Below are 12,756 nucleotides of genomic sequence, written 5' to 3'. Positions count from 1 at the left end.
GCCTTCTCATGCATGCTGTGTACTTGAACAGTGTTCTTAGTGGTGTAGCACCTGAACTTTAAATCCCATTTAAATAAGAAGAAACAGAACAGTTTTATTAAGCACAATTGGCATAGGGAAATTGAATATAAATAGGACTGGAGCAGTTTAAATCTTGTTTTTAAAAGAAAATCATGTCTGCAAATTTCTGCAAGTATTAAATGCAGAGGAAAGCACTGATTTTTAACTGATTTTTAAGACCTGTTTTGAAATTTGGCTGCAAATATTTCCCTGCATCATTGGAAAGAAGTACAATACTTTCACAGCACAGCCACTAAGTTCTGCTATTGATTTTGTAAAACCTAGGGAATAACAATAATTTTTCTGGGAAAAAAATTAGACAGTTTTCTTTCCCTGCTGGAACTTGAAGTGAGGCTGTTCTAATAAAGGTGAGAATTAACCACCTGAATGGCTTTTCTGGCATCTACAGCTAACAAACTTATCATCATTTTAAAAGTCAGTTTGAAATTTCCAAGGTACAAGAAAGCAGCCATCAGTAAAATATGTGGGGGGTTGTGGGGATATTGTTTATTTATTTTGTTTTGTTGGATTTTTTTTATTTTTTTTTAACATTTTCCAGAGTCATTGTAGGGGATTGGATGAGATTTGTTGGAACATCAAAAAAAAGGACTTCTTGGTAGGTTAGCCAAGTTGATACCACAGCTGACTAATAGAGTGCTATTAAATATTTGAGACAGCCTACAGTGTCACATTTATAGAGGTGAAGAGTATGACTACCAATGTTGTAGATTTTGATGCAATTTTAAATTGGTCACAAAACCTGAAAGTTACTCCTGAGGATTGCCTTTTACTATGGTAATTTATTGAGGGGTTGGTACTTTTTCACAGCATTATTAAATGTAAAATTTACTCTTAGATTATTTGGGTTTTTCCCCTTACCAGATAGTTGATACTAAAAGTTGTTTGCTATTTTGCAGATAACCTGAAATGTACCGCTGATTTAAAATCTATTTCTCCTTTGCTTTAGCTGGAATATTAGTTTTTCATCCTCTTTGCTTTTTTTGTGAAATGCTTCTGGATCTTTTTTCTTCCACCTTCCACAACAAAAAACAATTTAAAAATCAGAGACAGTATCTGCCTGTAATTGTATACAGTAATGTTTTTGTAGCTCCATTGTAGAAATAATTTAAAAGATCATGTGCTGATACAACTCCTTGTAAAATCCTTTCATAGTTTTTCTACAGTAGTGTTATACATAATTTCATTAATTTCTTTAGATATAATTTTATGAATTGTTTTAGAAAACAATAAAAATATTTTTGTGTAGAAGATAGCTATAGCACTTTCTCAAAAAAGTGAGTGATGACTGTAAACTGAATGACTTCACACAAAGGAGAGACACACAAACATTTCTTGGATAATTAGGGGAATACAAAAGTGTGAATTTGCCCTGGCAGCCTGTATGCAGGCTCAGTGGTAAAGCAAGGAGTGTGCCAGAAACAGTGAATGAAAGAAAACCTACCTCCCTTCCCAGCAAGAAGTGAGTTTCATTGCTATGGAGAGCAGCAAGGCAATGAATAACCAAATGCTTTGGCCTGCTGTGCATGTGCACAGATGTATCTTGGTGCATGGGATAAAAACAATTAATTTCTGCAGGCTGCATAATAAATACTATTGGGGGGAAGTGTTTACAGGGCAGTGAAGCTCCTTCTTGCACTGAGTGGTTCTGAACCTATCAAGGCATTCCTCTGAAGTCGGCCAGGTCTCACATTAGGCCATGTAATGTCTAAAACTAAACCCAAGTGATGCTGCAAGTATTGCTGCGTCCAGGTAGTGTGCAAAATGTGTCTTGGGCTGGGGTTTGGTGTAACTTACCTTTGCCTACCATTGTCCCTGCTGCCAGTGCCACAGGCACACGTCCACCTTTTAGGAGTTCAGCTGAGTCCAAGGTGCCCTTGCTGCTTACCAGCACCTGCTTTGGAAGTGAATCTTTGGGTGTTTGTACAGGCCCTAATAGCAACACAGTCTGAGGATGTCTTAGGCAGCTTTTCTTCTGCCAAAGTACTCAGTAGCATTCCCCACCTATGGGTTACCTCCCTTGAGGACTTTGGTTGCTTTTATAGAAATATGGCTGGTGAATGTTGTCCAAGCATTCACTTCTATACCACCAGAACTGCTTTGGACTCCCATAAATTGCTGGGAGAGGCATTTCATGGTCTTCTGTAATTCACCTTGTTATGCAGGTGCTGGCTGTCTACAGAGTCCATCTTATCATGGTGGATTCCTATCAAGTCCATCAGGAAGGGGCACCCACTTCTTGTTTAACTTGACTTGAGGTACAGGAAAAAATGAAGGCTCCCTAAGGCCTGGTATGTTGCTTGTTTATAGGCAAACTGTAGGTCAGTCTGTGATGTTTCTACTTCTGCCTGAAAAGGGATAAACTTGATATACAGAGCTGCTGGTAGTAGTCAGACATCCTCAGCTGGTTGTAGAAAATCTGCATTTTTGCAATGCTTTGTGCTTTAGCTATTTCCTTGCTGTTCAGAGATAGGTAGAGGTCCCCAAGTGATGCTCCCCAAAATGAGCTCCCTGCAGCATGCTGTGCACATTTGCCTTTCGCCCTCCCCATAGTCACACACAGAGGGTTCTCACTCCTTTGGTGCTTTTGTGACATTTATGCAGAAATGGGAACATGTGAGTTCAGCTGGAATCAAGATGACCTTTCTATAGATATTTACTTTGCTTATTCTTGCGTAGGGAGGTAAAACATTTTTTACTGAAATATCTTCTTTCCTAGTTATTAAAGGTAAAGCTTTAAGCACAATGTAGTGCATCCTTACAGAATATAGGTTCATTAGCTTAAACATTAACATCAAAAACTAAACATATAACAGTATTCTTCTTTTGTTTAGTCAAGTGTTTTATTCATTCATTTGGGTTTTAGCATTATCTTCTCATTAAGTTATTCAGATTCCTTGCAATCTTCCTTCAATACATTGAATTTTCCAAAGACAATATGACCATAGAAGAATAAAGTTTTGCATAGTTGAATAGTGATGGAGGATTCTTTCTGTAAGTCAGGTAGAATTAAGTAGAACAGTAGTCTTATTTGTAACTAGAACATTTGAAGTATATACAGATGCAATGACTACCAAAAATAAAAGAAGAATAAATAAATCACAATTATTCTTCTGAGTTTGGGTTAAGGGAGGTAGTAATCCTATCTGCTGAGTTCTCAGCTCAGTCATATTTTATGCTACAACTTTCTAATGTTGTACTAATGTAGTTCTGTTTAAAATCCCTTCCGCAAACTCTTAAGGTGGGCTCAGGTTATTATAGTTCAGAACAACTTGATAAAGAATTTTATTGCACACCTTCCTCAGTCAAAGATACTAATATTAGCAGACTTATATAATGAGGCATAGGAATATGCAGAAAAGTGGTTGCTGATGCATTTTTCTTCAGAAAAATATTATAAAGCAAGAATACATTTTGCTGAACTTGCTGAAAAATTTATTAGGACAATACTTCTGTTAATTATTAGTTTTTTGTCTTTTCATGTATTTGATTTAACTATACAGTAAATTGTACTGATCTCTTGTGAAACTGGGAAGCACCTCAAAGAAAAGGACAAAAAAGCATGCTGTTTTATTCACTCAAGCAGATTTGGCACAGTCGTGTGACAACCTAAAGGCTTCCTGCACAAAGAGGTCAGGTTGCTTCAGTCAGGAATCCTTTCCAGGCCAAAAGCAGGGGAAGCTCAGTTTAAAAAAGGGGGAAAAAAGGAAAAATAAAGAGCATCTATATTAAAACTATTTTCTAGGGAAACCCTTTAAAAGTTTGTTTGTGAGACTCTGGCATTGGTTTGCAACCAAGAAATGGTAGCTTCAATATCCAACAAGCTAAAGATCATGAAAACAGCACTCTTTCTATACCAGAATATACTGATATCTTTGTAGGAGCAAATACAACTTTAATACAGAATTATAGAATCTTTTAGATTGGAAAAGACCTTTATGACCATCTAGTCCAAGCATTAAACCAGCACTGACAAGTCCACCACCAAACCATGCCCCAGATGTCATACCTACTCATCTCTTAAATACTTTCAAGAATGGAGACTCACCACTGCCCTGTGCAGCCTGGTTCATGTTCCACATGTTGAATAAGAAGGTAGAATTAGGATAAAAATTCTCATGGTGGGTCTGCTATCATGACTCTAAGAGCTTACATTATTTATTGAAAGACCATTACAGTAGTGATGAGGAGAAGTGTGACTAAAATTGGAAAAGTCAAAATGTAGTGAAAATTCATTGTGATCCTGAGATTAATATGGATACGGTACAGTGTTTCTGTGTAAGTCAGATAAGTGATACTGGGGATTACTATGAATCAACCACAAGTGATTCATTGAACAGAATGAACTTTGTTACATTTTGTACAACTTTGCTACTTAAAAAGGGCTAAGCTAGAATTCCTGGAAGTGGTTCACTCTTTATGCACGACTTGATTTTCTTTTTTAACTTATTTGGATGAAGTGGCATAGGTTTTTACATCATTGTGTTCTTTCCAGCAACATCTAGTAATTCATTCTGTCATCAAGAATGCCACCCAGGATAGTGCATTTCTTTCTGGCTGTTGTGGTGATACCTTTCACACAGAAATCTGGCTACTGGAAGAGGGATTCTAAAGTGGAAAGCAGTACATTGATTATTATGAATTGTACTAATTACAGAAAGGAAGAATGCTCTCAAGTCCCAGTGTGTCAGATGAAGCTGCAATTATTTAGTAAATCTGAAAATCAGACAAAAGGAATATAAAATTCAGAAAAGTGTAGCTTCAAAAAGAGTCACTGTCCCTGCAGTTTGCAGTTATTATTGTTTGTCCGAGGACTCTGTTAACATTTATCGTCAATATTGTTAATTTCAGTGGACTTGAGTACAAGAATTTTAGTTCACTATCTCATCAAAGGGCTGGCTTAATCTATGACCACTCAGTAGAGTAAGTCAATATAAACTGCAGATCATAGATATTAGGAAATTTATGATGGTGTATAGATTTGAACTTGCCAGGTTAAGATTTGATGCCAGGTAGAAATTAAAAGTCCTTTTAGAACTATTTTTATGTAAATTAGATGACTTTTTTTTAAAACACTATCAAATATGGTAAATATTGACACAAATTCTTTACTATAAAAATAGACATCCACAAGGAAGCATTTAATTTCATTTACATTACTATTGTTCAGAACATAGATAGTAGGATGTATTCTGACATATTCATAAGTGATCCAGCATCTTCTGGGAAAAGGGAAAAAATTAGAGATTTAAATCCATTTACTCATCCAAAAAAGCATTTAGTCTCAACATCTGAAAATAAACAAAGAAATAAAGAAATAAATATAATTTTTTGAAAAGGTAAAATAATTTCAGTCTTTGTTTTTTTTTTAACTTATGGATGCAACAGATAATGTTCCTCTCCCCTATAAGAATCTTATAAAAGTGTCCAGAAAAATCTTTAATGAGTCATGAGTGTAATAATCAGTTCACTGTTATCAAAAGAATGTTTAATACTGAGTAACTGCAGTCCTTTTTGTATTCTTGTAATGTGACAAAAACCTGTATTGAAGCATAAACAGAACATACCTTGGAGGAAAGTGTAGTCATTGCCTAACTTAATATCCAATTCATTTTATCATCCATTTGAATGTATCTTTCATTTTATTGAAAAAAAATACCCTACCTAACCAATCCTCTGATATGCATGTTCATTATTTTAAAATTAAGACCTTCTGTTGCTTAAGTGCTTGCACAAAGAAGCACAAACACATCTAAATTTACTCTTCTTTGTAGGCCAATTGAATTAACTTAGCTGCACATTTGAATAATATAAAAATGCACATAATGATCAGTAGAACCAGGAATCATACTCATAATTTCTTTCAGAAATCACATGTAACTATTCACTTGAGAAAGCAATTTATAATTTTCTCAATAAACATGGAGTATCAGACAAATGGAAGGATCCAGAAAAGTAGAATGGTGATGTTTTTGCTTTGAAAGTATTGTTTGTTTATCAAGCCCAAGGGGCCAATTTCTACATGTATGATTCAAATTACTTGATAAAAAAATAAAGCTGCTTCCCTCCAGCTGAGTAAATGCTGTACAAGTCATTAATTAATATATATATATAAAATTATGTATTCTAAATATGTTTTTTATTCATAAGTGTGTTCTTCTCTTAAATCAGTTCCTTCAGAATAAATTTGTGTCTGAATATTCGTGGTACACTACAGAACAATTTAATTTAAAGTTATTGGTTTTTTTTCTTTCTCTTTCCAGTTCAGCAGAAGAGCAGTTTCACTGGCAAACACAAGGTAATGTACTTACCTACATGTATGTATTACTTAGATTCTCTCCTAGAAGGATCATTTTTACCTAAAGAAGATGGAGGGGAAAACCATACTTACGTATGTGGGGGTTTTTGTTGGGGTTTTTGTGTGTTTTTTCTCATTGGTAGTGTGTGAAAACTCTACTTAAAAAGTGACAAGATTTGGAAAAAAGTTGTTAGGCGGCTGTTAGGGTTGACAAAAAATACACTGAAACTAATGTAGAGTTTTGAGAGGGGGGCATTGCTAAATGTGTCTGTGGCTACTAGACCTAAATTTGCTTTTATTAATCCAATTCCCTCATCAGTTGTGACTGCTTAGTCACATATAACTGGTTTTAGCTTTTGTCTTGTATATAGCTTAACCATTTTGCCTTTCTTTTATGTTTTTATGTTGTTAATTTAATTACAGATGGTCAGAAGGATATAGAAGATGAGCTCACTACTGGTCTGGAGCTGGTGGACTCCTGTATTAGATCACTGCAGGAATCAGGGATACTCGATCCACAGGACTATTCAGCCAGTGAAAGTAAGTTGCTAGAGATGAATTTTCTAGAACCCAAGAATTTCATGCTTTAAAACTGAATGTATGTAAGTGCTGCTAGTTTTTGGGGGGAAAAACAAGCGCATGAAAAATATTTAAAGGAAAATATTTTATAATTGCAATGTTGCTGTACTATACTATAAGGTCATGTTACAAAACTTCAGCATCACTACTATAAAAACAACATTCAAACAGCAATTTTTCACTATGCAGAGGTAATAAAATGAAAATAGTGGGGGGCTGTGAGGAAGTCTAATGTATAATTGTAACCACTTGGCCAGGTAGCTGGTAACTCCTTACAACCAAAAATTTCTTCTGGATACACAGACAGAAATAAGTGAACTTAAAGATGATGCAGAGAATGTCAGCTGTAACAAGATAGGTGGTCTTTTTTTTTCCAAGGTTGGCTCACTGGTCACTTACCCATTCTGTGTGCAAAACTGTGCAGTAAGTGGATGGATTGTTGGCTAGAATGAGCCACTGGGGAAGTGAATCAAGGCTAAACAACAGCGAAAGTGAACAAGACAAGAGACATGCTACTCAATGTGTTTGTAGAGCAGATGTCTACCAACAGTTGCGCTCATGAGTCACACTGAGACTGTTTTCCAGCATGTTAACTGGTCTGTTATCAGATGTAGCACTAGATGATGAAAAAGCAGGTTAATTCCCTAGTTACCTTTCTTTTTCCTCAGGCTCCTATCTCATATTCTGCCTCCATCTGCCACAATATATATCCACTTTCACTTCCCTGCCACTGCAGCTCCTGACACTGGCTTGGCTTTTTTTTTTTTTTTTTTTTAGTATTCATCTTTGCTCAGTTGATCCCTGCTTCCCAGTACCTTCTGACTGAATCATATCTTTGGAGGTGGCTGCCCAAATTCAGCTTTCTTGATATATCAAAGGGGATAATCTCTCCTTCATCTGAAAAGGCTGATGAATTGTGACAGCCACCTTCTGCAAAGCATGACAAGTCATCACCTGCAATGTGGTCATCAGGTGACAAAAGAAAGACATTGCACATTGGATGCAGAATTTTAATTTGTCAGAATATTTTTAATTATTTTAAAACAAGGTTTGCTGTCAAGTTCAAACTGACAATCCCGGGACAACAGAAAATTTTTTATTTTTCGTGTGCACAAGATTTCTGGGCCATAACACTTTTTTTATGGTTTTGCTTAATCTGAACACAGTCTATATAATTGACATCTGTTAAAATGTTGCTTGATCTGAACAAACTGAGGAAAACATGATGAAACAATGTAAGCCCTTGTTTTTTTTCTTCATTTGGGGGTGAGGACAAACAAAACATACTAGCATTATAAGGATTGCCTTCAAAATGTGATTCTATGATAGAAAAATGAAACTGGGTAGATGGCAATAGAGGAGACTGAGAGCAGACTGGGGACAACTTGTATGGAAAATGCCAGAAACTGGCTTAAGAGATGGAAACTGAAAAAAATTGTAGAGAAAGATGAAGATAGTACATGGAATGAAGTCTGTGGACATGAAGAAAACTAATACTAAAGAAATTTCTGGGGAGTATCATGATAAGCTAAAACACAAATAGGAATGCAGGTAGATAGAAAGAAGAATAAAGAACATGGGCAAATGGGAAACAGTGATGGAGAGGAGGAACAATAGAGATGGATTTGTAGAGGATCATCAGGAGAGGAATCAAGATTTGTTGAAGCCAGAAGTCAACAGAATGTTGAAAGCTGAGTTTGCTTGGCTGGATGATTTGTTTGTGGGAGCAAGAGTTAGGTGCAAAGAGAGGAAACAATGCAGTATTGAGAATGACAGCCAAGAAAAGGAAAAGTGTTATCATTATGGACAGGACAGTAGCTGTCCCTAAGAAACAGGTTTGGAGAGAACAGGCAGGTTCATGTGCTCACAAGGGAGCAGGCTTCCCCCCATGGCTGCAAGGTTTATCTTCTGCATTGTCAGGAAATATTTGTAAAGCCTTTTGTCAGTGCCCTTATTCCTCTGCTCTGAGCTCAGCTTGCAATAAAACTAGATTGCTATTTGCCATTTATGGGTTTAATTAGGAATCATATCTATATGCCAAAGCTAACAGTTGCAGCTCTGCTAATCACTCATAAATGCAATTAGGATGTCATATACTAGATTGTTTTTCTGGTTTGGGGGTCTTTTTTTGAATTTCAAGTAAAATGTTACAAACACATCAAACAGGTAAACTGTTACTGTGTTTTAAAAGTCAAAAGTACAAAAGTTAAGATTGTCTGTACAGCTTAATTTGAATTTCTTATGAATGCCTTAGAAAAAAAACTATTATCATGCCCTATTTTCTACATTTTCAATCCATGCCTCATTTACCCAAGCTGAGGCTCAAATTGCAATGTCACACTAGAAGGGAGAGTGCTTCTGACTTCTGTAAGCAGTGAGTAGAACACATACACACAATGAAAACAAAAGTCTCATATTTACTTATAATTTTATTGTGTCCCTCCTTTGTGTCATAAAGTTTTCATGTTATAGTGGTGAAATAATTCAAAATATTTTCTACTGATAGATAGTTTTAGGTGCTCCCAGTTAGGTGTGCTGAGAACAAACAGTTGTAAGAGAACACTGTGGGGGCACAGTCTTAAATATTTGAAGCATGAGACAAAAAGGAAGTTTAAAGCCCACTCTGAAATGTCTCAAATACAGTATTTGTGTTTCCTACACACTTCAGTTCTTAATCCTTTCAATCTCAAAATGGGAAATGAGATCTATATAAATGTCTTACTTTACAGGTATTCCAAAAATCACCATTTGTGATGTATCTGAAGTAAATGTTGACTGCTGTAGATTTATCCACCAGATTGCTATTTTTTTTTTCTTTGTATTGAACATTTTTCAATGGAGACCTGATGTGATGCAGTCAAAAACACAGAACCATTTTGCATTGTGTGCACTGGCCATAAGGCAAGGAAGGAGGGGAGGGGAAGAGTGATGACTCAGAAAAGGAAACTTAGTCTGGCATTTTCTAACTTTTGAGCTCCCAATTTGACAATTTTAGTTATGTTTACTTCCCTGCAGTTTGACTGCAAAGCTGTATTTTAAGTAACAAGACTGAGTCTGAGGAGAGCATTTCCCACCTGCCATGCATTTGAAGCAGATTTTTTAATATCATATGAAAGCCTGCCTAGTGATGTGACCACAGTTTCCTTTTCTGAAGGGTGTGCATCTAGTCTAATGACTTAATCTATCAGTAGCCCTGCCTTTGTAGAGGATTAGTGTGTCTCTACTCAGAATCTTTACAATTTGGTTTAATGCACTCTGATTTTCTCAGACTTAGTTTTAAGAAGTCATCACACAGCTATCAGCTGTTATAATACTCTAAATTCCAAACATCACTTCACATGTGGTATTCCTTTAGTAGCAAATAAAACCCATGAAAAAAAGGCAAATAGGACAAGTCACATGAAAGGGCTTACACAGGAGGCGCTCTGTATTGCTAATAGAGATGCTTGCTAATTATCTTCACTGAGTGTGAATCAGCAAATGTAAAAAACCACGTAAGTATATAAAACTTATTAATTTGGTTAAATTAAAGCAGAGTGATCACTGGTTTTAAAATAATTATTATCAGACAGGCAGATTCATAAGTGCTGCAAGCTTCCTGTGGTGGAGCTGACCCTGAGACAAGGTTATATGCAACTTAAAAGGAACCCCTGCACTGTTGCCCACCTCTTTCTTCTGTCCCAACTCAATGTAAGTTGTCTTCCTCAAACTGTGCGCTTCCAGGTACAACCAACAGACAAAAAGTCAGCAAACTTCCAGAATTATGCAAGAAGCTGCACCTCACTGGAGACCCAAGCCTGCATCTCCATGGTCCAGTTCCCCATACTGCAGTGATTTCTTGTTATCTCTGTGTAGTGCTAGATCTGTCAAAACCATGTCACTCTAATTTGCATCAAACATGGCATTGTTTTGTGGCCTCAGAGGGGCGTTCAGCCTGTCCTTAGTGTTCCTGGGGATCATCAGCAGAACAACAACAGTGGTACACACATCCCCTCAGTCCCCAAGGGAGGGCACATACAGGCTGCTGCTTTAGTGTCAGTAGCCATTAGCTACAGGGGCCAACCTGAACCCTCTGGGTCACCCTGAGGGCACTCAATCAGTCCTCCTCCCTGCTCTACATTGCTGTAACACCCAGCTTGCCTGGCTGCTCCTCTCTGGAAATATTTCTTCCTTCCACCATTACCTTTTTCTAATGGGAACTCAAAAATACTACTTTTGCACAAATGAAGATAAGTAACTGTCACCTTAAATAGGGTCAGGGGAAAGACCAGACATGTGATCAATGTGATCACATATAAGACACTGGAAACAAGTCATGGAAGAGGGATGAGAATGCACAGTAAGTGCAGGACCTGAAATCACTGGGTGAGGAAACATGCAGGGGAACAAAATTTACTTTAGGACACAGATAACATTAGGGATGTTTCAGGAGACACAGCAGTACTGAACAGTAAATGTAGCTCAGGAAAGGTATTTTCATGGCAGAATGGTTTAATTTAGTGAGGAAAAGCATGTGAAAATAAATTTTGTGAGGGCTGAGTATGCACTGTGGACACAAAAAAATTAATATTTCTGATTAGAAATCTTGGAAAAAAGTGGGATAAAAGAAGCAAGACATTATTTACTCCCCTTCCCATCACTGCACCACTGTCTCAAAATCACACAACTACTTCAGATCCATTCCTTTTACTACTTTATCAATGCATATCCTTTTTTGTTGTTTTTTTTTTTTTTTTTTCCATTTTTCCACTCACATTATATGTAAGAACAATTGAAAAGGTGGAAAGCTGCATGGAAGGGAGAGTAAACATAAATATATAGGTATCTGAGTTAAGAAGATTGTTTGCTGAGGACATTTGTCATTAAGGTTTGATAAGGTTTCAGTCTAGCCTGCAGGTAAGTGGGAAAGGTCCTGATGAACTGCTTGAGGCCCGAGATGTCCATCTGCTGTGACAGAGAAACTGGAGTCCTCTAAGCAGTTGTTAAGACCAAACTACCTTTTCCTGATGATATTTGTAAATTTGCAGTTTACAGGTCAGTAGTTGAAGGTAAAAGTGGAACAAGAGGAAAAGTTGGTTCTATATTTCTTTCCCTTCTATTAGTTTCTCTGTCCCCCTATTCCTGTGAGTCATTAGCAAGCCACTTTTGAGGATTGACATGACACTGACATCAAAACCACTTCTGAGATAATTAGCTGAAGCTCACTGAGTCTTTAGAGAATATGCTGCATCCTTACAGTCTACAGTGGTGGAGACAGGCAGTGGTTTTACCTTCTTAGCAAAAAGAGGGTTAGAAGACTTCTAAGATTACTGAAAAAATCCATTAACACTTTCTCCCTAACTTAAACCACAGGCTCAAATGTCTGCTAATACAGAAGTCTCTAATTTTAATTTAAGATATCTATTAAATCTTCCACACTTTTTCTTTTGGTTCAGCTTCCACAAAATTACCATAAGACCAGTTTTTAAAGGATTACAGGGCAGATTTACAAGAGCTCTCAGTGTTTGTTTCTAACTGAAACAGAGTAATTTCATTCTTTTTCACTTGCTTCATCACTTCATGTGGCAACTTCCCTTGTTTGCTCTCTAAATTGACAGCACAGACTGTAGGAACAGATCTCTTGTTGACATGGATCAGAAAACTTTCTGAATAGTTCTCCCAATTGTCTTGATAATTTTTAAATGCTCATTTTTAATTTCAGTTAATTTCAGATTTTAGATTTTAGGTTTCTATGACGATTACAATTTTTCCCACACAACACTGCCAGTACTCCAGATGAATTTTTTTTCCCACATTTTCTG

The 12,756-nt window shown here is 36.6% G+C and overlaps 1 protein-coding gene across 4 annotated transcripts in view; it reads left to right on the top strand.

Moving 5' to 3' along the window:
• The window catches only part of CTNND2 (catenin delta 2), a 712,671-nt gene that overhangs the window by 363,932 nt on the left and 335,983 nt on the right, over positions 1 to 12,756 (top strand). For all 4 annotated transcript variants that reach the window (XM_014260357.2, XM_088053661.1, XM_088053643.1 and 1 more), the window contains exons 4-5: positions 6,342 to 6,376; positions 6,800 to 6,916. In XM_014260357.2, coding sequence (XP_014115832.2) covers positions 6,342 to 6,376; positions 6,800 to 6,916 — 152 coding nt within the window. The remainder of the gene's footprint in view (positions 1 to 6,341; positions 6,377 to 6,799; positions 6,917 to 12,756) is intronic.

The sequence above is a fragment of the Pseudopodoces humilis genome, chromosome 1, assembly GCF_049639895.1.
Source record: "Pseudopodoces humilis isolate 2021_Gansu_Grassland_sample_001 chromosome 1, ASM4963989v1, whole genome shotgun sequence".
NCBI classification, from domain to species: Eukaryota; Metazoa; Chordata; class Aves; order Passeriformes; family Paridae; genus Pseudopodoces; species Pseudopodoces humilis.
This window is presented reverse-complemented; position numbering and strand designations above follow the sequence as displayed.